Source organism: Callithrix jacchus, chromosome 8, assembly GCF_049354715.1.
Source record: "Callithrix jacchus isolate 240 chromosome 8, calJac240_pri, whole genome shotgun sequence".
Taxonomy (NCBI): Eukaryota; Metazoa; Chordata; class Mammalia; order Primates; family Cebidae; genus Callithrix; species Callithrix jacchus.
In genome coordinates, this window is record NC_133509.1 from 105456005 (window position 1) to 105483396 (window position 27392).

Consider the following 27392-nt stretch of genomic DNA (forward strand, 5'->3'; position numbering starts at 1 on the left):
AAAAAAAAAGAGTTAAATGCCCAATCAAGAGAGCACTGTAATTAGGACCTTGGTGGAAAAAACTTGAGACTCTGACACACAGGATGGGAACATCTGACTGGATCCTTTCAACTCACGCTCCATATACTCTTCTGCAGGAGTGATTCATCCCAGAATCGTGAAAGAGAATGCAGAGGCCACTCCACTATGAGGCAATGGGTGTCTTGCAGAGCCTTCCCCCCGCCGTCCTCTTTTGGCCACTAGGCATAAAGCTAGGATTCAGTCACAGCATAATCAACTGGAAAAGTGCTCAGCATACTCAGAGAAAAGGTATTTCATTCTGATATGCATAATCAAATGGCAAACATAAAATTGGAAAGGGAAAAAATTTACTCTCCCAAGATATAGGATTTTACACCTTGGCAAGGACCCTAGGGCATGATGCAAATTTGTTCCTGGGATGGCTTCTAGAAGCATGGAAAAAGTAATGCCCATACAGTGAAGCTGAAATGCCAGAATTGCCATAATGAATGATTATGGGATTAAAAGCTTCATGGAAATGGGCATGCTGAAACGGAATTCTACATGGCCTTCAGATGATAATGTTCCATAGGAATGTCCATAAAATGCACCATTTACCAAAGACATAAAAAATGTGCTAATAAGAGGAGCACTGGTATTACTAGAAGGTCCAGTATTGAGTCTTTGCAAGCCAGGGCTCAGAGTAGGAGGGGGTGTTACAGAACTTTGCTCACTACTAGCAGTGGTGATAATATGACTCTGACACCTAGAGGTCAGGAGGTAATATATAACCATCCCAGAGAGTAAGAAGTTGCAATAGTCATAAAGACTGGCAAGGTCAGCCGGATGCCGTGGCTCATGCCTGTAATCCCAGCACTTTGGGAGACCAAGGCAGGTGTATCACGAGGTCAAGAGATCGAGACCATCCTGGTCAACATGGTGAAACCCCGTCTCTACTAAAAATACAAAAAATTATCTGGGCATGGTGGCACGTGTGTGTAATCCCAGCTATTCAGGAGGCTGAGGCAGGAGAATTGCCTGAACCCAGGAGGCAGAGGTTGCGGTGAGCCGAGATTGCGCCATTGCATTCCAGCCTGGGACAAGAGCGAAACTCTGTCTCAAAAAACAAACAAACAAACAAAAAGACTGGCAAGGTCAGAATGGCAGCAAGACCTAAGGTGATAGTAGTAGAAGGATTCCAAAATCCTTAAGGGCAAAATAGATAGGCAGCCAATAAGGATACTACTTTATGCCAATAGAAGAAGCCCAGCATAGATGACTGGGAAGCAAAAAGGAGTTGCCTCCCCAAAAGTTCATCACTTTCCCAGTTTGTGGACTTGAACTTCTTTCAAACCTGGAACTCACTCCCTGATGACATGGACAGAGCCCTGGGACCAGGATGCTATAACACCATGGCAAATATATAAACAGTAATGACTCCCCCAGCCCTTCACCAAAGGGAACTAAGGCCACTTACATAGCTGTGCAAAGGAAGGGGGAATATCTATCCATTTCGAGGACTATTGAACACAGAGACTGAGTTGACATTAATATCAAGGTATTCAAAACATTGGGATGACCTTCCTGTTATAATGAAAACATATATGAGGACCAAGTAATAAAGTATTAGCAATGCTCTGACTTACAGTGAGTTATTGGTCTTATGGACCCAGGGCTATGATAATACTTCCACCCTCTGTCATAACATAGTGAGAAGACTATCTAGCTATCCCACAGTACATCACACTGATCGAGTACATTGATGGCATCATGTTGATCAAGCCAGGTATACAAGAGGTAGTAATGACATTGAAGGCCTTGGTAAAATACATGAGCTCAGAGGATGGAAGATAAACTCTGTGAATAATAATAAATTGGGATCAAGAACATGCTGTGTCAGTAAAATTTTTAGTTTTCTAAGAGCTAAGGATATGCGGGGTTATCCCTTCCAAAGAAAGGCCAAATTATTCCTTTCTGCACCTCCTACCATGAAGAAGGAAACACAATGCCTAGGAATTGCTTTGGTTCCTGGAGGCAGCAAATTTGATACCTAGGACCACTGCTTGGGTCCTTATATTTGGTACCATATAATACTGTCATCTTTGAGTGGAAACCAGAGAAGGAAGGAACTCTGCACCAGGACCAGGTTGTGATACAAACAACCTTCCACTGGAGTCATACTCTCTAGTAGACCCTATGATGTTGAAAGCATCTGTGATAGAAAAAGATGTTGAGTGGAGTTTGTGGTAAGCCCCAGAGAAAGAATCACAGTGTATGCCTCTGGAGCAGCAGAGGCATGCCATCAGCGAACTAACAATAAAGACCAAGCTGATCACCCAATCTGGCATTATTCCTAGAAGAACACTTGGAGGGAAATTGACTATAATTGGTCATCACCATCCCGGAAGGGTCAGTGGTTCATTCTGACAGTAATAGACACATATTCATGATGTGAATTTGCCTTATCACACTGAGGTAAGGCAGTGAGCACCGATATCTTTGGATATTTGGAGTATCTGATCCACTGGTCTGTTGTTTCCATATAATATCATATCAGACCAAGGTACCACTTTAAAGAAGTTGTGGAAGGGGGCCAAAGAACATGGTATACACTGGCTATATAACAGATAACTTAATCTAGGAGCTGCCAGCCTAATAAAGCATTGGAAATGCCTACTGATGGCACAACTGAGCTAAAGCTGAAGCACTTGTTCCGAGGCAATATACTACAGGAATAGGATACCATTCCGCAGGATGAATTGTATGCACTGAACTACAGATCTTTACGTTGGTCCGGGAACCAAGGGCTGGAAACAGGAGTGATCCCACTTACTGCCACTCAGAGTGACTCACTGGGGTGATTTGTGCTTGTTGCCTCCTGCAATTCTGGACTCTGCAGCTTAAAGGTCCTGGTGGTGCCCAAATGGGTCATATTTTCACCAGGGCAAAGTTAGAGTCCCAATAAATTATAAGCTGAAGCTGCCACTAGAACTCACTGTTTCCTTGCACCAAAAAGAAGACAATCACATTCTTGACAGAGGTGATTGACCCTAAGGAGGCAGGGCTTCTAAGATGGAAACATAGAGGTATATGTGTAGAACCCAGGTGATCTCCTTAGGTGCCTATTGGTACTCCCCAGCCTGATGGTGAGTATAAATGGACAGGTTCAGCAATCACAACTTAAGAAGGGCATGATGACCAAGTGCTCACATCTTTTGGAGATAAAGACCTGGGTCATAACACACAGTTAAGGAAACTAGAATGGACAGTGGAGGAGTGAGACAATAAGTATCCATTTCAGTCTCAATCCCAAATGTCACAGAAGGACTATGGTTTATCCCATTAACTTCCCTTTTCTAAGGTTTCCCACAGAAAGGGATGTCCACCAGAATCCTGGAGGCATTGTTCACACAACATAGATCAAAAAGTGGGTCGGAGCAGTGCAAATATTGGACTGTAGAATATATAAATATGTTTCTTGGATCCTTCTTCAAGAAGACTTGCTGACCATCTGCAGGAATTATAATCAGAAGACAGCATCCAGGTGTTAGCTCTTTGGGGTCAGCCTCAGTTACAAAGTGGCACCCTACCAAGCTCATGCCCTTCTCCCACACCCACTGAATGAACAAACTGAAGGGATGAAGACCAGACCATTTTGGCCCAACTCAGACAAATCAGTCAAGCAATATTCAGTTCAGAGTTCACCGCCAGATTGGCTGAGGCTGTGATATACAAGTATACCTTATTTTTATCACACTTCAATGTATTGTGCTTCACAGATACTCTTTTTGGTTTTGTTTTACAAATTGAAGGTTTGTGGCAATCTTTTGATGAGCAAATCTGTTGGCACCATTTTTTCAACAGCATGTGCTTGCTTTGTGTCTGTCACATTTTGGTAATTCTCACAATATTTCAAGCTTTATTATTATTATATTTGTTATGGTGATCTGTGATCAGTCATCCTTGATGTTACCATAATAATTGTTTTTGGGTGCCACAAATCCCAACCACATGAGAAGACAAATTTAAGCAAAAAAATTGTGTATGTTCTGACTGCTCCACCAACTGACCATTCCTTCATCTCTCTCCCTCTCCTTGGGCCTCCCTATTCCCTAATATATAAGATGGAAATTTGGTCGATTAATTTATAACCCTACCATAGCTTAAGTGTTCAAGTGAAAGGAAGAGTCTTGCATTTCTCACTTTAAATCAAAAACTAAAAATGATTAAGCTTAATGAGAAAGGCATGTCAAAAGCCAAGCTAGGCCTCTTGCACCAAACAGCCAAAGTTGTGAATGCAAAGGACACATTGTTGAAGAAAATTAAAAGTGCTACTCCAGGGAACACACAAATGATAAGAAAGCAAAACAGCTTACTGCTGATACACAGAATGTTCGAGTGGTCTAAATAGAAGATTAAGCCAGCCACAACATTCCCTTAACTCAAAGCCTAATCCAGAGCAAGACCCTAATCTTCATCAATTCTATGCCAGTGGAGAGAGGTAAGAAATCTGCCAAGGAAAAATTTGAAGCTAGCACAGGTTGGTTCATGAGGGTTAAGAAAAAAGCCATCTCCATAACATAAAGTCGCAAGATGAAGCAGCAAGTACTGATGTAGAAGCTGCAAGTTATACAGAAGATCTAGCTAAGATCACTGATGGAGGTGGCTGCACCAAGCAACAGATTTTCAGTGTAGATGAAACAGCCTTCTATTGGAAGAAGACTAGGACTTTCACAGCTAGAGAGGAGAAGTCAATGTCTGGCTTCAAAGCTTCAAAGGACAGGCTGACAGTTTTGTTAGGGACGAATGCAGGTGGTGAATTTAAGTTGAAACCAATGCTCCTTTGCCATTCCAAAAATCTGAAGGGCCTTAAGGATAATGCTAAGTCTACTCTGCTTGTGCTCTGTCAATGAAAGAGCAAAGCTTTGGTGACAGCATATCTGTTCACAGCATGGTTTACTGAATATTTTAAGCCTACTGTTGAGAACTACTGCTCAGAAAAAAAATAAAAAAGGATATCTTTTCAAATATTACTGTTCCCTGACAATACACCTGATCACACAAGATCTCTGATGGAGATGTACAAGGAGATAAATGTTGTTTTCATGCCTGTTAATGCAGCATCCATTCTGCAGCCCATGGATGGGGTAATTTTGACTTTTAAATCTTTCTATTTAAGAAATATATTTCATAAGGCTATAGCTGCCATAGATAGTAATTCCACTGATGGACCTGGGCAAATCAACTGAAACCTTTCTGGAAAGGATTCACCATTCTAGGTGTCATTAAGAACATTCCTGATTTATGTGAGGAGGTTAAAATATTAACATTAAAAGGAGTTTGGAAGACGTTGAGTCCAACCTTCACAGATGACTTCAGTGGTGGAAAGAACTGTAGATGTTGCAGGAATAGCAAGAGAACTAGAATTAAAAGTGGAGCCTGAGGATGTGACTGAATTGCTGTAACATCATGATAAATCTTGAATGGATGAGGAGTTGCTTCTTATAGATGAGCAAATAAAATGGTTTCCTGAAATGGAATTGATTCTCGGTGAAGATGCTGTCAACAATGTTGAAATGACAACAAAGTATTTAATATATTACATAAACTTAGTTGATAAAGCAGTGGCAAAGTTTGAGAGGATTGGCTCAAATTTTGAAAGAAGTTCTACTGTGGGTAAAGCCTTATCAAACAGCATCACATACTACTTAAATATTTGTGAAAGGAAGAGTCAATCAATGTAGCAAACTTAATTCTTGTCCTATTTTAAGAATGCCACAGCCACCCCAACCTTCAGCAACCACCACCCTAATGAGTCAGCATCTATCAACAATGAGGCAAGACCCTCCACCAGCAAAAACATTATGACTAACTAAAGGCTCAAATGATTGTTAGTATTTCTTAACAATAAAATGTTTTTAATTAAGGCATTGCATTTTTGGACATAATGCTATTGCATACTTAATAGATTACAGTATAGTATAAATATAACTTTTATATGTACTGGGAACCAAAATTTTGTGTGACTCACCTTATTGTGATATTCCTGTTATTGCAGTGGTCTGGAACTGAACCTATATTATTCCAAGTTATGCCTGTACTTATACATCTCATCTGTACAAGCAACTTCCTTGACTTTTTTCACAGATGTTGGTCCCTAACAAAATCTTGTACTTGAAACTCCAATCCAGTGTTTGATTCCAGAGAACTCAACCTACAACAACAAAGTAGCTACAGAAGGCACCTAACATTCCTAGGGCCAGGAGAACAGAAAAAAGAAGTTAGGTTTACTAGAGCGGAGATGACTAAAGAACATTTCCTGCAGAGTAAGGACCCAGGCCTCTAAAGACACCACAGTGAACAGCTGCTGCTGCCTTAAGAACTCAGAGGACCACAGCCCTGCTCACTCCAGGGCTGCTTGCTGGTATTTCTAAGGAAAAATGAGAGGGGTTCTAAAAGTGACAACAGAACTGGAATCTGAAATCAAATATGATTACCAGAGTGAATGGCCCCAGCCAAAATAATGGTGACACTTATGGTAAGCACACAGGAAAGAAAGCTCCCTTCTCCCCTCATCATCACTCCAAGCTACTTCTACTGCCCCCTTTTAGCATAGCTAAGTATGCCAAACAGAAATGAGGTGTGTATAGGCACATCCTGAACATTATACAGTATTGCAAAAAAAAAAAAAAAGAGAGAGAGAGAGAGAGGAGGGTTAGAACTGAGGGACACCAGTATAAAACTAACTTTTCTGTGCCTTTTATCAGGAAACATAAAGAGATGACTTCTGGGAAAATGAACCTTTAATATTGCTTAAGACACCATAGAGAAGTAAGAGTATGTTAGGAATCCCTTGCTGTGATATCTAATGCTTGTGATCCTGACATGAAATGTCCATGAAGTTTTGTTTAAACAGTAAGACATGCCTTCATATTTTTCTATTATTAAAAGAAAAATTGGAGATTAAACAATGAAGTATGAGGCTTAGTCTCCTTTTCCCCATTTCTCTTATCCTTTGTCTTTTTTACTTTTTGTACGTTTCTTAAAACGCACAAGTAAGCAATATAATAAAAAAGGAATCAAAGGAAGAAGGCACAATAATAACAGGTAACCCAACTTTCCCATCACATTTAATCCTTCTACGTTGTTCTTAGGAGGTGGGCCACTATCAGCACTACCTCCATAGCCTTTGTCCTTGCAGTAGGGAGGTGCCCATTCATGGTTGCAGTGACAGTGTTGTTTATTGTTGCAGACTCCCCTCATGTTGCAGGTCTGAGGCTGACAGGCTTGTGACAGACGAACCATACTGGTACACTTCTTACGGATGCAGATCTTTTCTGGACCACATACCGTGCCATCTTTCACCTGACCAATATCAGGTATAGACATTCCTAAATGATAATCAGTGCCCCAGCAAGTGGTGTCATTGAGGTGAAACTGCTGCACTGTAGAATGCTCCATCAGATTGGGAATGATTCCTACATTTTCACACTGAACCCTCCCACACATGATATCAGGGGGCCAACATTTTATGTATGTTGTGCCTACAATACCACAGTGACCAAAACGGTTTCCTTGGGTGTTGATTTCTTCATAGCAACTCTGAGATGCACTCCTTGCATCTTGGCCAAAAATCTCTTTACACTGTATATCATGGTTATTACATGTCTTTTCATAGCAGAAGGCATTGACATTACAGGAGATACCGTCCTGCACATACACATCATCTGGGCATTGATGGGATGTCCCATTGCACCACTCTGGAAGGTCACATTCACCAACTTGTTGTCTACATAAAGTCCCTGGTGGCAGAAATTTGCAGTCTTTGCAACACAACCCAAAAGCACAAGCAGCTCCAGGACTTAGAGTACAGTTTAACAGACAACAGGGATCTTCTGCACACTGCTGTGTGGTTCCACAGTCACATTCCTCTCCTTCTTCAACCACTAGATTCCCACAGTACTTCAGTCTAATGATATTCCCTGGATATGGAGGAGGGTAAATACATAATCCATTACTGATAGTACTATCCCAATAATGGGCATAACTGCAGTTGCTAAATTTAGTTGTCAACTTTCTGTAGGGATGCATTATGCACCACTGTAGCTCACACACACACCATTCAGTGTCGTGTTGCATACCCAAATTATGACCAAGCTCATGGCTCAAAGTAATTGCAAAAATGACCAACCTGTTGTCTTCAAAAACATCAACTCCACAATTAAAAGGATTCTGGCATATTCCTTTAACATAGGCAACACCAAGCTTTAAGCCTTGCATCTCTTTTATGAAAAGATGTGCAACATCGTGTTTTAGTCGATTATTAAGGTTGTAATTCTTCCAAATAGCAAATTCTTCTAAAATATTATCTAGGTCTCCATCAGTAGAAAGTGGATTTGATGAAGTCCATATATCAATTCCAGTCAAAATTACATCAACCTCCAAAGGATCATAGAAGGAATCCACTATATTGATAATGTTAAATACTTCATGCTGCACTATTGAGGCATTACTTTGAGAGAAAAGGTATCGACCATTATCCACGACCACTACCAGCTCAACAAACCGCCAATGGGTCCACCAGCCAACAAAAGAACTTTGCTTCAGAGTGAAATTATATGACAATTGCAACTCCAACTGGTGTGCTATTTTCTCTTCTGTTAACCCACATCTCATAGGTGGAAACTGTGTATCATCACTGTCTATCTTACGTACTAGGTGTTCAAAAGTGGCAGAAACACTAATTGGCTTGATTTCATAAACAAGGTCATTTATCTGTAGCATTCCAAGAAAGCCCCCAGAACAGGTACTAAGTGCAACCAAGGACTCAGGGACCTCCTCCACATAACCATGGTAGTAGCAGTCATCCTGGATGAAGGGCTGATCCTGGAGGAGGGCATGCTGCTCCGTGTAGGTGAACACAGGGAGGTGTGTGGCAAACAACAGCTTCTTTACCCTCATGTGGACAGTGTATCTCTGTCCCCCCAACCGCAGGCTATAGGAGAGCCATCCAGGAGCCTTTGCACCTCTGTTTCTGCTGATCACCTTCAAAGGGATTACCACTTCTGAGGAAGTGAAACCCTGGGAGGGCCTGGCCTGAGAGTGGCCAGAAATGGACAAAAACACCCCAAACCAGAGCAGCAGAAGAGTGACCCTGATGTGCACCAGGGGCTCACCCACTGCCATCATGAAGCTGTGATTATAGAGCCATCTGCCTAGAGCAGACAATGACAAGGTATGAGGCACTGTTGGTCTGGCTCCTCCCTCTGAGCTGTTCAAGGTGCTAGGTACCTTTAAGGATCTGGAATCTGTGTCCTGGTGGAGCTGGACCATCAGAGCTGCAGTGCTGAAAATAAAAACTGAAAGAGCCAGGATGGGGCGGGTGGGATGGAAAGAGTGAAGGAGAGAGAGAAAAAAGGCAAAGTGATTCTTGTATTTGGACCATATTTGAAGCAATAAAATGCGTAGGATTCTCTTAATACATAATGGGCAATAAGATTTCCAGATGGGGTAGAATGAACATAGGTGAGTTATAGTTAAACTTCCGTGATAGATACATAAAGATTCACTGTATACTGTTCTTTGAACATGTAAAATGGCAAGACGCTTTCCATGTTATTTTAATATATGTACTTATTTTATTTTATTTTATTTTACAGATGGAGTACTGCTCTGTTGCCCAGGCTGTAATGCAACCATACACAACCAGTGACACAACCATAGCACACTGCAGCCTTAAATTCCTGGACTCAAGGAATCCTCCCACTTTAGCCTCCAAGTAGCTAGAACTGCAGGCCTGAACTGTAATGCCCAGCTAATTTTTCTTTTTCTTTTTTTTTGGTAGTGATGGAGTCTCACTATGTTACCCAGACTGGTCTCAAACTCAAGTGATCTTGTCTCGGTCTCCCAAAGTACTGGGATTACAGGCATGAGCTGTCATACCAGGCAAAATTGTTCATTTTAAAGACACTGGTTTCTGAGACAAGTCTTTCTTCCAACCAAAAACCTACTAACAACCTGCACATTCAATAAGCATGTGTACCACACATCCAAACCCATCATTTTTTGTTCCTTTAATATAGTTTGCTCCAACCCCCCCTCCTATCCCAGATATTTTATGTATACTTCATTCTGCTCTAAATTGGTAGTCAAAAAAGTCCCACTACAAGGGCTTATTAGTATTGGGAGACCTCCTCCAATCAAGACTTTTTAATTTTATAATCTATTCTTATCTGCAGGAAAGCCCTGGGAATTCCAGAAAGGAAGACATATGATGGGGTAACAGGGAGTGGGGCGGCTGTTTTGGGGCAGTGCACACAGCCCACTAGCATCATAATCTCTATCATTAAGAGGCTCCTTCTGATCATGTCAACACAGATTTGATTCTATTTTTCTCATGGCTGGTGAGTTACCTGGATCTACCAATTTCAATCTCAATGTTCCAAAGAAAGCTACACAGAGGAGCTTAAGCCTAGGGTCTGTTCATTATAATGTTCAGGAGACCACAATTTCAGTAGACTTTAAAACCTTATCATTGTTGAAAACAAATGTTGGCTCAAGTAAAAGCTAATTTTGCTCAGTTCCTGACTTTCACTTAAAAATGTTGTTGATGATTTGCTCAATATTAGAAATCAAAATGTTAAAACAACTTGAGAGACACACTGTTAACACATACTGGTGGCCTCAATATTCTAAGAGCACAAATGAGCATGTGCAACATCCTTAGCATTATGATGTCAAGAAAACCTGTATCCCTCAGTATAGGTTTCCAGAACTAACGGATGACCACCAGATGCCACATGAGGAAATCAGGATTACTAGGTGAGACCTCTTAGGAAAAGTATCTCTGATAGAGGTGAAATCCCAATTTAGATTTCTTCTCCATAGCTCTCTTCATAAAATCCTTGGTATATATCACAGAGTTTGGAATATTAAGATGGAAATGGGTGAATTGAGAGAGAATCATGAAAGAAAAAGCCTTATAGAGAAGATAAAACCTATATTAAGTATTGTCAGAAATACGATGATGTTATAATACAAAAGTTTATTCCAAAGAATCTGTGATAGGCCAGTCCATGCATCAATGCATTACTCCAGAGACAAGTCTTGAGGAAACACTACCTTCCCACTAATTTTGTGAACTGGTATATTCTGAAGGCCTTTCCTCTAATATTACTAGGATTTTAACCACTGTGAGAATCTTCCTCTGAATCAGTAATTAACTCTTTCTTCTATTTCCAGTAACAATTTAAAACTCATCAACACCCTATCTTATGATCTTTCTACTCACTCACAGTCACAGCCTAATTTCATGTTTCTCAAACTCAGGTCACAAACTGTAAACCAATTTAGTGGGTCACAACCAAATGAAATACAACTGTGTAAAAATATCAGAGGGTTTTACATAGATCCTTAGTAAGACCTTCACACACTGTAACCAAAGTTTATATTCAATTTTCCATGTCTGTTTATATCTGCACACTCTCATGCTCACCGAGTCTTAACATAAACTAAACTACATTTCTTATTGTGGGTCAAAATCCATTGGAAGAGCAGTAGCCAAATAATGAAAATGAAAGATTTTAGGGCAAAACTCTGTCCCTCTTTCTTTGCTGAAAATAAAATCCTATCTGTAGCTACAGTCATTCTTAACTCTCCCTGGATTCTTGGATTCGATTTCAGTGAAATATGTATCTTCCTCCAGTTCCAGCTCACAGCCCTTCTATCTGTGCTATGAATTCTATAGTCCTACCTACTACTTGAAGATTGACTCTACTATCAGATTTATCCTCAACTTTTCCTTCATTACTTTCTCTTTACCTCCAGTTCATGAACATGCTTAAATCTTTACTAACCTTAAAAATATTTATCTTCCTTTATTCTCACATATTCCCAAGGCTACCATCTTGCCACTAGAGCTTTTTCTCCTTAATGGACAAGAATTGCTTATCAGCAAAATGAACAATTATGTCCATAGTCCCTTCAAGGGGCCACGGTCATCAATGGTCTGCATTGCCCCTCTCAAGAAACAAATACAAGAATTGACACCTCACATGGTAAAAGGAAACAAATCTCTGTAGATCTCACAGAGGATTAAGTTCTTGATTTAACTGCTTAGCAACAAGGTCCTCTCAGTTACAGACCACACCAAGTGACTCTTAAAGTCAATTGACTCTGCCTCTACCACCTCTATCCAGTTTTCTTTTTCTGTCCCTCTCCCTCATGCAAATGTCAGGCCAGCCTCTTCAACCCCATCCAATGAGCTCCACATACAACATATGCTCACTTCTGCTTTAGGAACTTTATTCATGCTCTACCCTTATCTAAACCATCTAAACTTTCCTCATTCTTGAACCACATTACAGTATCATTCAATGTTCAGATGAAATTTAACTTCTGCTTTGCATCATGAGTATTCTGTAAACTTCTGTATAAGCATCATATACAAATATTTATGTATAGTGTGCTCTTTTATGTATGGTTCTACCATATCACCAAACTATAATTTTGTAGAAAAATATAGCAGAAATCTTGTTAATGATGTAAAGTGTTCATATTTTTGGCTCAAGAAAGCTTAGTGTCCTTAATATGATTTCAATTACATTAAAACCTGCATAAAACAAAGGTGAATGTGAAATTCAATACAATATTAAAAGTAACTGAATTGATGACACTCTGAGAGGTGAGTTTGGAACAACTGGGAGATAATTTTATCTCTTTGCCATCTACTATCTTCTTGTTTAGAGATATGGTTGTGAGGAAATGGATCAGAAAGTGAATAAATAAGAATTGATTAAGTGCATTTTCTAAGAAAGTCCTTTTCATATTCTTTCATGATTATATTAATGACTAGATGATTGACTTCTTTTCATGATTATATTAATAACTGGATACATAGGTTTCCCCTAATGTATGGGGGGGGGCTAAACTGTTCCATATGTCCAGGCAGAATTGGAGAATCCTCTTTTAGGATGTATTAAACAAAAAGGTTTCCTCACTGCAGAGCTTAGCGGACATAATCTGACCTATGCCAGATTTGACTGGCAACAATGAAACAAATCACCAAAGAAATGAGAGGCTTGAGAAAATATACAAACCTAAACCTGGAAAGGTTTTGACAAGGACACAGTAGATGATGCTACCGAGAAGAGAAAACTATAAACAGGCTGAGAGATGGCTGCATGAAAAGAGAGTTTCCTTGAGTCCGACAGAACGGGCAGTCACCTGGAACATCTGTTTTAGAGAATGACGGAAGCTTCCTAAAGCACGTTTGACTATATCTTGTGTGTGGTAAAAATAATTTAATATGCATCTAAAAGCAAGACAAACTGTTACAAGAGACAAATGGTGAGACTATTTAATGATAAAGGGTTCAACTTATCAGGAAAATATAACAATTAGAAATATATGCACCCAATGTTGGAGAACCCAAAGCAAACACTGACATATTTAAGGGAGAAATAGAAAGCAACACAATAATAGTAAGATATTTCAATCCCTATTTTCAATAATGGATAGAACATCCAGACAGAAAATCAATTTTAAAAACTAACTTGATATGGGCTAGAAACTATACAACAGCTATCCTCATATGTGATGGGATTGCTGATTCAGACTTCCCTATTTATCCATACAATTTTGTTATGTCCAGAGTTCTAAAGACATTTTATAATACTGCAGTATCCCTTTTCTTTCATCTTTTTTTTTCTTCTCTTTTCTTTTTTGAGATTGCATATCGCTCTGTCATCCAGGCTGGAGTGCAGTGGTGCGATCTCGGCTCACTGCAATCTCCACCTCCCTGGGTCAAGCAATACCCCTGCCTCAGCCTCCCGAGTAGCTGGGATTATAGGCGCAAACTTGGATAATTTGTTTGTATTTTAAGTAGAGAACAGGGTTTCATCATGTTGGCCAGACTAGTCTTGAACTTCTGACCTCAGGTAATCTGCCCACCTCGGCCTCCCAAAGTGCTGGCATTACAGGTGTGAGCCACCGCACCCAGCCAGTATCCCTTTTCTACAGCCTTATTAAAAGTTACAAGCATTTATTTTCCAATTTAGTTTTACTTTCAGTACATATCAAAATTGTACTCTTCAGACCAACAAACTAACTTGAGACAAATTATATAGCTTTCTGCATACCCTTTTTCCCTCAGGTGTTAGAGTGAAAATGGATACTGCTTTAGTAATGTCTGCTTTATTCTTAAAATACTTATTTCTTTTGCCAGATGTAAACATTTGGTGTTAATAAAAGTGATTTTAATATGTAAATATGAATGAATGCCTTTAGCTTACCCCTGTTTGTCTATTATTATTTTCATTTGTCCTTCAGAGAGGAGGATCCTTTCATGATCTTGAATCCATTTCATTAGATATTGCTGCATTTTAAGAATGAAAATACAACTGTTTTCTGTCTTAGATTCCTGCTGCTGCTATGAGAAACTGAAAATCAAGAATGTGATGCACTTTTTACGTTACTATATATCATACATATACCACAGGTTGCTTTGACACCTTTCCTGTAGCACAGCCACCAACAAGAGTGAGTTAATTATAAAATTCTCTTTGAGAGGGACTCAGTACAAGTAACTAATTCTTAACTGGCATTGGCTTATGAAGGACAATAACCTAGGAACATAAGAATTCTGTTAATAGTACACTTTTTGGCCTTAAATGTCTTCTACTACTGAAAATAGTTTAAATCTTAGCTTTGTTTCTATTACTCCCTCTCTCTGCCTCAGAAAGAGGAATTGGGAAGAATGGCTTAAAGGACGTAGTGTCATTGATTTGTTGCTGATCTTTTAGAAAACATTTGTCTATGTAAGCTGGGGACTTATTTTTTGTTTGTATAGAGGGGAGAAATAATGCCACCCTGAACCAATCAGATTTAGTTTGAATCAAATCAATCAAAACTCCACCTATTCTGTTTCTCTTGTATTTTTTACTCAGGAAAATTTTAGTAAGAATGCTACTTGACAAGAAGAAAAGTCATTTCTTAAGCACATACCCAAACTTAAAGGCAACTGAACCCAAAATAGTAATGTTTGTGTTTTTATCTTAGTTTTTAACAAAAAATTTAAAAAGTAAGAAAAAATACATAATTTTAAAAAGAAAAAAAGCTTGTAGAATAAGGATATAAAATTTTTTGTACAGCTGTACAATGTTTTTATGTTTTAGCTAAGTGTTATTACAAAAGTCAGAAGTTTAAAAAATTAAAAGTGTATAAAGTAAAAAAGTTACAGTAAGCTAAGGTTAATTTATTATTAAAGAAAGAAATTTTTAAAAATAAATTTATCATAGCCTAAGTGCACATTTATAAAGTTTACAGCCGTGTACAGTTATGTCCTAGGCCTTCACATTTACTCACCACTTACTGACTTACCCAGAGAAACTACCAGTTCTGCAGGCTCCGTTCATGATGACTGCCCTAAACAAGTGAACCATTTTTAATCTTTTATGCCATATATTTACTGTTTCTATGTTTAAATATGCTTATATACATACTTACCACTGTATTCCAGTTGCCTACAGTATTCAGTACAGTAGCATACTGTACAGGTTTGTAGCATAGGAGCAATAGGCTATCCAATACAGTAGGTGATACCACTTTAGGTTTGTAGAAGTACACTCTATGATGTCTGCACAATGATGAAATGACCTAACAACAAACTTCTCAGAACTTGTCCCCACTGTTAAGTGATGAATGAGTGTATTTGTGAATTTTCCAGATTTCATTATACTACTGATAGCTACTCTCATTCCATTGTGGTCAGATGACCTAATATGTGAACTGCCCTGGAGAATATTTTGTGTGTCCTTGGGAAGAATATATATTCTGATGTTTTGAGTGGAATGTTCTGTGTATGTCTGCTAGGTCCATATGGTCTATAGTGTAGTTCAAGTTAGTTTTTTTTTTTCCAGAAACTTAAAAATTTTTTATTCAACAATGTACACTTATTGTCTCTCAATTTGATCTGCAAATCTCTCAAGTTTTTTTCTGATAAAGTAAGTAAATCTGGGTATGGTTGTAGAGTGTTTGTAATTTATATTTTTAAAACACTGAACATGCAGTAAGACATCAATAAAGATTTCATGTAACTGAAAGACTTAATATTGCTAAAGTGTCCATACTATGGAATACTATGCAGCCATAAAAAAGAATGAGTTCATGTCCTTTGCAGAAACATAGACGAACCTGGAAGCCACCGTTCTCAGCAAACTAACATAGGAACAAAAAACCAAATAGTGCATGTTCCCACTCATAAGTGGGAGTTGAACAATTAGAAAAAATGGACACAGGGAGGGGTATATCACACACCGGGACCTGTTAGGGGGTGGGGGGCAAGGGGAGGGAGAGCATTAGGACAAATACCTAATACATGTGGGGCTTAAAACCTAGATGATGGGTTGATAGGTGCAGCAGACCACCATGGCACATTTATACCAATGTAACAAACCTGCACATTCTGCACATGTATCCCAGAACTTAAAATTAAAACAAACAAACCTACCTCTTAGAAAAAATAACATTCAGGCTGGGCACAATGGCTCACACCTATAATTCCATCACTTTGGGAGGCCAAGGCAGGTGGATCACCTGAGGTCAGGAGTTCGAGACCAGCCTAGCCAACATGGTGAAACCCTATCTCTACTAAAAATATAAAAATTAGCCAGGTGTGGTGGCAGGTGCCTGTAGTCCCAGCTTCTCCGGAGGCTGAGGCAGAAGAATCACTTGAGCCTGCAAGGCAGAGGTTGCAGTGAGCCAAAATTGGGCCACTACACTCTAGTCTGGGCAAGAAAATGAGACCCTGCCTCCAAAAAAAAAAAAAAAAATCAAATGTATTAATCTTATCCTAAATTACTTTTATGTTTTATAGAGGCCTTCTCAAGTATCATATAAAATCCTCATGCTTAAAAAAAAAAATGTGACTTCCAATGTCAGAGGTGGGAAAGTAAAATGGCACAGCTGCTATGGAAAACAATATAGAGGTTCCTAAAAAAAAAATAAACAGAACTACCATATGATCTAACGATCCCACTTCTAGGTATTTATCCAAACTATCGAAATCAGGCTCTTGAAGATATCTCTGCACTCCCATGTTCATGGCAGCATTATTTACAATAGCCAAAAGGTGGAAAAAATCTAAATGCTTCCCAACAGACGAATGGCCAAAAAAGGTGGTATATACGAACAAAGAAATATTCAGTCATTAAAAAGAAGAAAATCCTGACATATGCTACACCATGGATGAGCATTGAGAATATTATACTAAGTAAAATAAGCCAGTCACAGGACAAATACAGAATAATTTCACTTATGAGGTATCTAAAGTAGTAAAACTCTTATTAGAAAAAAAATAGAATATTAGTTGCCAGGTACTGAGGGATTAGGGAAATCAGGAGTTCCTAGTCAATGAATATATTTCAGTCATGCAAGATGAAAAAGTTCTAGAGATCTGCTCTACAATAATATGCATATAGTTAATAATACTGTAGTTCCTTCTAGCAAATCTTACCTCTGGGTCTCTCCGCGTTCAATTTTTATTTTTCAGTCCTCTAATAACTTTTTTAAATTTTCCTATATTAATTTTCCTTGGTGGGTTTTTCTTTTCTGGACAGGATATTGACAGACACAAGACTTGGTACTAGGAGTGATATCAAAAGAGAAAGATAAAATGGGAGTTTGGGATTGACCTGGGTACAACACTTGTCTTAAATACACTGCTGAACTCTAATCTAATGAAGAGTGGCATGTAGTGACATCACAATTAGCTACTACTCAATGTTGATTGTAGTGAACTGCCCTATTGACACAAGTATATAAGGGGATATAGTGACTGCTGTGATGATTATTATGACTACCTCAAAGACTGAGAGGTGAAATAGCTATATATATTTAATTATGTTGGAAAATTTACATGATGAGGCCTAAGGCTTGAAATTCAAAGTGCAAACAGAGAGCTTATAATGGTGAACCTAAAAGAATCTCTCCTTTGTTTCAGCCATACGACTAAGCTAACTGAAAATAAAATTTAATTGGAATGATTGCAGAGTCACAATATAAGTTGAATTCATAGATAAGTCAAGGGAAAGGGAAGAAACTGATTGGGAAGAGGAAAAACCTTGAGACTTGAAATAGAGAATTCTAGGTTAATTTGGATGATTGTGAACATCAAAAAGCTCCAAAATATCCCTGAGTCTCCTTTACTAGTGAAAGAGCCCAGAGCTCTCCTGTCAGAGAAGTCTAGCCACGTCAAGCTTGAGACCTTATAATGACCTCAGCTGGGGAACTTATCCTGCAACAGGATACCTAGACTCCTCAAGACATACTCCTACCACCCCTTATCAGCTCTAGATGCAAACAAGAATTGGATCTCAACATGCTCTAGAGGGAAAAATTCCAAATCTGAATTGGAAGGAAATAACTTCTACTCCAAGATATTTGCAACATTTTACTAATTTACATTAGCAAAAGAAAGCCAAAAAAACCATATTAATAACAGAAATGATGAAGCAACAACAAAAATAAAGAAGATATATTTCACAGAATGAAATTCAATAGGAATTTGTATATAACAAATACCTTCAAAATATATAAAGGAAACTGCAAGAGATATAAGAGGATAAATAGAAAAATTCAAAGTCTACTTGTTGGTATAACATGCTTCAGTAACTGATATAACAATTTAAAAAATAATCAATAAAGAAATAGAAAACTTAAGAAATGTTAATCAAATTAATCTAATGCACACATATAAAAACACCCAACAATAGCAGCATGGTTATGAAGTTCAAATGTGCAGAGGACATATATCAAAATACGTAACATCTATGGGCATAATGGAAGTATCAGCAAATCCTAAAAATAAGAACTGCAGCCAGGCATGGTGGCTCACACCTGTAATCCTAACACTTTGGGAGGCTGAGGCAGGTGGATCACCTGAGGTCAGGAGTTCAAGACCAGTATGACCAACATGGTGAAACCTTGTCTCTACTAAAAATGAAAAAATTAGCCAGACATGGTGGTGTGCACCTGTAATCCCAGCTACTCTGGAGGCTGAGGCAGGAGAATTGCTTGAAACTGGGAGACAGAGGTTGCAGTGAGCCGAGATCACACCACCGCACTCTACCCTGGGCAACAAAGCAAAACTCCATCTCAAAAAAAAAAAAAAAAAAAAAGAATTGCACAGTATATGTCTTTTAATGACTACAGAATTTAAAAAGAAAACTATATAAATACAAAGAGCTAGTGACTGAGCAGGAGTATTGCCGTCTTAGGACAATAGGACAAGCACCACTATTTTAAGGTTCACCTTGATCAAAAACTACCTAAATCCAAAGGGCATCAGGTCAGCAGGACCATAAACCACAAATGACATCTCCAACCAGAAACATTCCAACCATAAGATAAACCCCTCCCCAATCAGAGACATTCTAGCCCCAAGATAACCTCCCCTCCAGCTGGAGAGATATATACTCTCATGGACAAAATCTGGAGCATACTTGTTTCTCTACCTGATTTTCTCCAGAATTTGGAAACTATCTATGAGTCTTCTTAAGTTATGGCAATATAGTTATTTGCTTAAGCGCAGTAAGAACCAGTTGTCTTTTGTAAGAGGATATAATTCGAAAAACTTGTTATTTTTACTAAGGCTTTGACTGGAATGGTATGCTTTCCTTTAAGGAATTAAATTTATGAAGCCAATAAAGCCCTTGGAAAACCATTCTCCTAGTAAGTAAAGAATGACACTTTCTGACAGACTGGGCTTGGCTTTAAAATGGTCTTCTCTCAGATTCCATATATGGAACAAAGTTCCGTCAAAGCCAATTTAAAAGGCCTATGTCTGAGTGCAGTGGCTCATGCCTGTAATCCCAGCACTTTGGGAGCCAGAGGTGGGAAGATCATCTGAGGTCAGGAGTTCAAGACCAGCCTGGCCAACATGGTGAAACCCTGTCTCTACTAAAAATACAAAACGTAGCCAGGCATGATAGCAGGTGTCTGTAATCCCAGCTACTTGGGAGCCTGAAGCAGGAGAATTGCTTGAAGCCAGGACGTGGAGGCTGTAGTGAGCCAAGATCACTCCACTGCACTCCAGCCAAGGGGATAGAGCAAGAGTTCATCTCAAAAAAAAAAGACCTATGTAACAAATAATTATTCTTGCTGCACTATATGAAAATAATTAAACCTAAGTATAATAAAGCAAACCAGTCCTACTGTGATTTGTCTTTTAATAAAAAATGGTAAACTGGAGAAAGAAAATTATGTTTGAAAAACTATAGTATACCTGTAGCTAAATTCTAGTGTTGCCTAATGTTTTTCGATTTTTATTATCTTCTACTGTTTACATTAAATTCTAATACCCCTACCTCATCAAATACTTTTTGTCATTCCTACCCCTCTTTTTAGCCAAATATTAAAACTTTTTAATGGAAATTATTTACTATGCCACCTTTGTGGGGAATGCTTTACCCACTCTATTTGCAGCAGGACTATATACTGTAGCATGCTCAGGGTGGAATATCAGAAAGAGAATCTCAATTACTACAGCATTTTGCTTAATTGTTATCCTCACAGTAGGAATAACAGTTACCAACAGAAAATAATACATGGGCCTTTCCAAACATACACCGCTGCCTCTCACTGGGTGAGGAATGTTGTTTCTATCTCAACCAGTCGGGCCTAGTAAGAAACACTGCTAAATAACTTAAAGAAAGGGCTAAAAAGCTAAGGGAATACCAAAACAACCAAAAAGATTCTTGGTTTGGGAACAAACAATAGCATGGGTCATCCCATTCCTGGGCCCTCTCCTAATAATATGCCTAAGACTAATGTTCTTACCCTGCCTACTTAACCTTTTTCAAAGATTTTTAACTGACAGGATCATTACCATTTCACAAACAACTACCCCAAAACATCTACAGATGGCATTACTCCAAGACCAGAAAAACTCTCCATCACCTCATCCACAGGCAGTAGCCAGAAAGAACACACTGCCCCTCATCCTTTTTATAACTATAGGGCTGGATTGAAAGAGAAGGAGCATTGCCATCTTGGACAAGCACTGCCATTTTAAACTTCACCTTGATCAAAAATTGCCTAAATTCAAAGGGCATCAGCCTAATGGCTAAGGTCAGCATGACCATAAACCACAAATGACATCTCTGACCAGAAACATTCCAACTAAAAGATAAAACCCCTCCCCAACCAGAGATATGCCATCCCCGAGATACCTCCCCTCCAGCCGAAGCGATGTTAGCCCCAAGATAATCTCCCCTTTGACCAGAGACATTCTAACCCTGCCATAAACTTCTCCCCCATACAGAAACATTCCAAGCCTGTGATAAGCTCTCTCACCCTAAAACCAATAAAAACTCTTAGTCTGTAAGAGAGAGTGCTCCTTATCAAAATTGGCCAGAAGCCCCTCTCAGGTTTATGCTCTAAAATAAACCTGTTTTTGACTGCTGAGCCAGTTTTCATGTTTCTTTCCTTTTTCTTTAACTCTTACAGCTAGAAAATAATTATATGCCTCAATTAAAGAACATCCTTCTAAATGACCCATGGTCCAAATATGTTCAAAATGTATAGTAGAAAATTTATAACTAGTAAGGGAAATACTGCATATTAAACTTGTAGGATACAGCTAAAGCAATGCTTACATGGAAATTTCTGGATTGCAGGGTGTATATGAAAAAGGCAAAAGATTGAAAATATTTTATATAAAAAATAATTTTAAAAAATAACAGAGACAATATCTAATTAAACCTTTAACAGAATAAAATAAAAGCTAAGAATGAAAGTATAAAATAATTCATTACAGTTGGGTTAACAATAATATATTATGTATTTCAAAATAGCTAGAAATATTAAATGTTCTCATCACAAAGAAATGATAAATGTCTGAGGTGATATATATGCTAATTATATGAATTTCATTATTACACATTATAAACATATATCAAACCTCATACTATATCCCATAATATGTATAATCATGTGTCAATTAAAAATAAATTTTCAACATTAAAAGATGTTTCAATTAAAAAATGTTTTAATTAAAGACAAAAGTTGGTTCTTGAATAATAAAATTTATGAATACATAGCCATATTGATCAATATTAATAGAGAAAACACAAATTGTAAATATTAGTTCCTATACACATTTTTAAAACAATGAGAAGGTACTAAGGAACAACTTTATGGCAATAAATTGAAAAATTTAAGCAACGTGAGAAAATACCTTTAAAAATACAATGAAAAGATTCTTGGGTGGAGCAAGATGGCTGAATCATCACCACTGAAGAAACACCAAGTTTGACAACATCTACACAAAGGCAGCACCTTCATAGGAACCAAAAATTAGGTGAGCATTCACAGTGCCTGGTTTTGACTTCATATTGCTGAAGGGAGTAGGAAAAACAGTCTTGAATTGCCGACATAACCCCTCCCCCATCCCAACTGGCACAGAGAATCTGTGCACTTGGAGATGGACAGTGCTGAGATTGTGAGGTTTTGAATTGAACTCAGTGTTGTCCTGTCACAGCAGAAAGCAGAACCAGGCTGTGCTCACCTGACATCTGCCCAAACAGGGAACATCAGTAATCTGTTGCCTATAAGAAACATACTTCACCTATAAAGACACACAGAGACTGAAAATAAAGGGATGGAAAAAGACATCCAATGCCAATGGAAACTGAAAAAGAGCAAGAGTCACTATACATATATCAGACAAAACAGATTTCAAGAAAAAAAGAACAAAGAAGGTCATTATATAATGATAAAGGGGTCAATTCATCAAGAAGATATGACAATTATAAATATATATGCACCTAACACTGGAAAATCTAGATATATAAAGCAAATATTATTAGAGCTAAAGCAAGAGAAGACTCCAACACAATAACAGCTGGAGACTTCAATGCCCCACTTTCAGCATTGGACAGATGTCCCAGGCAGAAAATAAAAAAAGAAATATCAGACTTAATCTGCACTATGGACCAAATGGACCCAAAAGATATTTACAGAACATTTCATCTAATGTTGAAATGTCAGCATATGGATCATTTTCAAGAACAAGACTATATGTTAGATCACAAAACAAGTCTGAAAACATTCCAAAAACTGAAATAACATCAAGCATCTCCTCTGAAAACAATTAAATACAACTAGAAATCAATAATAAGAGGAATTTTAGAAACTGTACACACGTGGAAATTCAACAATACACTCCTGAATGACAGTGGATCAATGAAGAAATTAAGAAGAAAATTGAAAATATTCTTGAAACAAATGGTAATGAACACAACATACAAAAACCTATGAGACACAGCAAAAGCTGTACTAAAAGAGAAGTTTACAGGTATAAGCACTGTGATTCCAAATTTGAAACAGGTCTCAGATAATTTAGAAAGTTTATTTTGCCAAGTTTGAGGATAGGCACCAATGACACAGTGTCAGCAAGTCCCGACGAAATGTGCCCAAGATGGTCAGGGCACAGCTTGGTTTTATACATTTTAGGGAGACATGAGACATCAATCAATCTATGTAACAAGTACATTGCTTCCACCCAGAAAGGCAAGGACAACTCAAAGCAAAGAGGGGACTTCCAAGTCACCGATAGGTGAGAGACAAATGGTGGCATTCTTTTGAGTTTCTGATAAGTCTTTCTAAAGGAGGCAATCAGAATATACATCTATCTAGTAAGCAGAGGGATGACTTTGAACAGAATGGGAGGCAGATTTTCTCTAAGCAGTTCCAAGCTGGAATTTTTCCTTTAGCGTAGTGATTTTGGGGACCCAAGATATTTTCTTGTCACAGCAATTACATTAAAAAAAAGGAAAATCTTCAAATAAACAACCTAACGCACAAGAAAAGCAAGAGCAAATCAAACCCCAAGTTAGCAAAAGAAAAAAATAATAAAGATCAGAGCAAAGATAAATGAAATTGAAATGAAGAAAATACAAAAGATCAACATTTCAAGAAATTGAAATGAAGAAAATACAGAAAACCAACAAAAAGCTAGTTTTTGAAAAGTTAAGCAAAATTGACAAACTTTCAGCATGACTAAGGAAAAAAGACAGAAGACCCAAATTGATAAAACCAGAGATGAAAAAGAAGACATCGTGATTGATATCACAGAAATTCAAAGGACTTTTAGTGGCTATGAGCAATTATATGCCAATAAATTGGAAAATCTAGAAGAAATGTGTAAATTCCTAGACACATATAACTTATAAGATTGAACTATGAAGAAATCCAAAGCCTGAAGCCTGAACAGAACAATAAAAAGTAACAAGATTGAAGCCATAATGAAAAGTCTCCCAGCAAAGAAAAATCCAGGATGTGATGATTTCATTGTTGAATTCTACTCAGCCTTTAAAGAACTAACACCAATTCTGTTCAAATAGTTCCAAAAAGTAGAGAAGAGGATATATCCAAACTCATTCTACAAAGCCAGTATTACCCAGATACCAAAACCAGACAAAGACACATCAAGAAAAAGAGAACCACAGGCCAATAACACTAGTGAATATTAATGCAAAAATCCTTAAAAAAATACTAGCAAACCAAATTCAAAAGCATGTTAAAAAGATCATTCATCATGACCAAGCAGGATTCATCCCAGGGATGTAAGGATGGTTCAACATATGCAAATCAATCAACGAAGTACATAATATCAACAGTATGAAGGACAAAAACCATGTGATCATTTCGACTGATGCTGAAAAGGCATTTGATGAAATTAAACATCCCTTCATGATAAAAAAAAAAAACTGCTATAGAAGGAACATACCTCAACATAATAAAAGCCATATATGACAGACCCACAGCCATGAATGGGAAAAACTGAAAGCCTTTCCTTTCAGATATGGAACATGACAAGGATGCTCACTGTCACCTCTGTTATTCAGCATTGTATTGGAAGTCCTAGCTAGAGCAATCAGACAAGAGAAAGAAGAAAGAGCATCCAAACTGAAAAGAAAGAAGACAAATCATTCTTGTTTGCAGATGATATTTGGAAAAACCTAAAGATTTCACCAAAAAAATATTAGAACTGATAATTCAGTAAAGTTGCAGGATACAAAAATTAGTAGCATTTCTATATGCTAACAGTGAACGATTTGAAAATGAAATAAAAAAGCGATACCATTTACAATAGCCACAAATAAAATGAATACCTTTTAGAATGGCTACTATCAGGAAAATAAAATATGACAAGTGTTGGTGTGGATGTAGAGAAATGGAACCCTTATACACTGTTGGTGGGAATGTAAATTGGTATAGCCATTATGGAAAACAGTATGGAGATTTCTTAAAAAATTAAAAATAGAACTACCTACTAACTAGAACAACAAACAATTCAACTTATAAATATATACCCAAAGGAACTGAAATGAGGATCTCAAAGAGATAACTGCACTCTCATGTTCACTGCAGCATTATTCACAATAGCCAAGATATGGAAACAACCTAAATGTCTGTCAACAGATGAAATTGTGATATACATACACACACACACACACACACACACACACACACACGGGAATATTATTCAGCCTTCACAAAGAAGAAAATCCTCCCATTTGCAACAACACAGACAAACCTGGAGGACATTATGCTAAATGAAATAAGCCATGTAGAAAGACAAATACTCCTTGATCCTTACAGGTGGAATCTAAAACAGACTCACAGAAGCACAGAATAAAATAGTGGATGCTAGAAGCTGGGGGTAGGAGGAAATGGGAAGATGTTGGTCAAGGAGTACAAAGTTTTGTTAATGGTTGAGGGTGTCCAGGTTCTTGGCATCTTGAACAAATTGGACAAAATGTACAAACAGAGCGAGGAAGAAATGAAGGGACTTACTGAAAATGAAAAGTACACTCCACAGTGTGGGAGTGGGCCTGAGCATAGAGGCTCAAAGGCCCCAAGACAGAATTTTTGGAAGTTTAAATTTCCCCTAGAGTATTCCACTGGTTGCTTTGGGTATGCCCTATGTAAACGGAGAGGATGAAGGAAAGTTACATAGTCATTTATGGTGTACGCCCTATGGAGAGGATTATTTCCTATTATAGCTGAAGTGTGAATCAGCCTTATGTTCCCAGCCTCCCAACCCTATTTTCCTTCCTCAGTTTCAGTAATGAAAGTAATTAAGTTCTAGAAATCCAATGTACAATGAACAATGTGACTATCATTAACAGTACTGTATTTTATATTTGATATTTGCTAAAAGAGTAGATCTTAAGTGTTCTCATCACAAAAAAAATAAAATGGTAACTGCGAAATGTAGACATTAATTAGCTTGATTGTGGTGATTATTTCACAAGGCAAGTGTACATACATCAAGTTGTATACCTTAAATTGTATATACAATTTTAACTGTCAAAGTTTTTAAAAATCATTGTTTAGAGGATTATCTACAATACACACACTACTTACTGCAGGAATTTGGTGAAAATATACCAACACCCTCTTAGTCTTTCTGGGGAAATTCTTGCATTAAATCCCTTTTAGAGAGAGCCAGTAGCTAGATTTAGCAAATTTTATCAGCTCTCAGTGAAAACAACTTACTGAAAATTTAGTTTTACCTTCTTTTTTTCACGACAGACATTAAGGAGTGATCTAGCCTTGGCTCTAATTTTCCATAACCTGTTAGTTTGGCCAAGATTCCTTAGGTTTCTCTTCTGAATTTAATTTCCATCAACCCAGTACTCCTTTCTCTGTCTCTACTCGTCCCTCTGCACCCTACTTCTCCCATCCAAACCACTAGTTACTGGTTCAATTCCCTCTTGTTTTCACCATCTACTTTGTCCGTTAAACCTCTTTCCTGCCAACTTCCTGTCCCTAGAATCCTAACCTTACCAGCTTCCTGTCCCTAGAATCCTTATCTGAGACAGTTGTTTTTTTCTTTTTTCTTACACATTACTACAAAGATGTACCCAAGACAGTTCCTTTTAACGGACCAAGAACGAGAAAGCACTACCAGGATGGGTTGGCGGCCAACAAACCAGGAAGCAGAGCTCCTTCCTCCAAAGAGCATTTTCCGACTCTAGTCTCCAATGCCCACTCTCCTAGCAGTCACCGACCAAGTCTTTCCAGAAGGCAGCTGCCTGAGACAGGTGCAGCAGGAAGCCTGCAGCAGGGCGCTCTCCTGCTGTTTGGGAGATGCTCCTGGCTCCTGCCTGCTGCTCACAAACCAGGCTCTACTGGTTCTCCACCCCATCCAAGTGATGATTCCCCATAATTTCCCCCCGGTGGCGAGGTGGGGCCTTCAACAAGTCTGAAGGCTGTCTTAACAGCCTGCACCTGAGGTACCATACCGAAGCCCTTGGTTTCCAGGCACTTCCTAGTTCAACTGCACTGAGCAGTGCACTCCCCATGAAGATCAGTCCTTTGTCCAG

The 27392-nt window shown here is 38.2% G+C and overlaps 1 protein-coding gene, 1 long non-coding RNA gene and 1 pseudogene across 23 annotated transcripts in view; 1 reads left to right on the forward strand and 2 right to left on the reverse strand.

Moving 5' to 3' along the window:
• LOC100397671 (NADH dehydrogenase [ubiquinone] 1 beta subcomplex subunit 6 pseudogene) overlaps positions 1-1512 on the reverse strand; it is an 18634-nt pseudogene extending 17122 nt beyond the window's left edge. Inside the window, exons 1-2 of the transcript XR_013520619.1 lie at positions 1478-1512; positions 619-766 (exon numbers count right to left, since the gene is read on the reverse strand). The product of XR_013520619.1 is annotated as an NADH dehydrogenase [ubiquinone] 1 beta subcomplex subunit 6 pseudogene (transcript). The remainder of the gene's footprint in view (positions 1-618; positions 767-1477) is intronic.
• The window catches only part of LOC108593521 (disintegrin and metalloproteinase domain-containing protein 20), a 29113-nt gene extending 2306 nt beyond the window's left edge, over positions 1-26807 (reverse strand). The window contains exons 1-5 of one of the 17 annotated variants that reach the window (XR_013521328.1): positions 26580-26807; positions 15505-17641; positions 15379-15423; positions 9292-9359; positions 117-9045 (exon numbers count right to left, since the gene is read on the reverse strand). Coding sequence is in view for 1 of the 17 variants with exons in the window: in XM_078335267.1 (XP_078191393.1) it covers positions 7009-9333 (2325 nt within the window). In the remaining 16 variants the exon portion in view is untranslated. Of the gene's footprint in view, positions 15424-15504; positions 17711-22234; positions 22336-26579 lie in introns of those variants that run through there. The other 16 variants (XR_013521323.1, XR_013521327.1, XR_008474462.2 and 13 more) reach the window with 16 other exon arrangements.
• LOC103795828 (uncharacterized) overlaps positions 10758-27392 on the forward strand; it is an 86725-nt gene continuing 70090 nt past the window's right edge. For all 5 annotated transcript variants that reach the window (XR_013521346.1, XR_013521348.1, XR_013521347.1 and 2 more), the window contains exons 1-3: positions 10758-10821; positions 13004-13347; positions 14416-14538. This is a non-coding gene — a long non-coding RNA (uncharacterized LOC103795828). The remainder of the gene's footprint in view (positions 10822-13003; positions 13348-14415; positions 14539-27392) is intronic.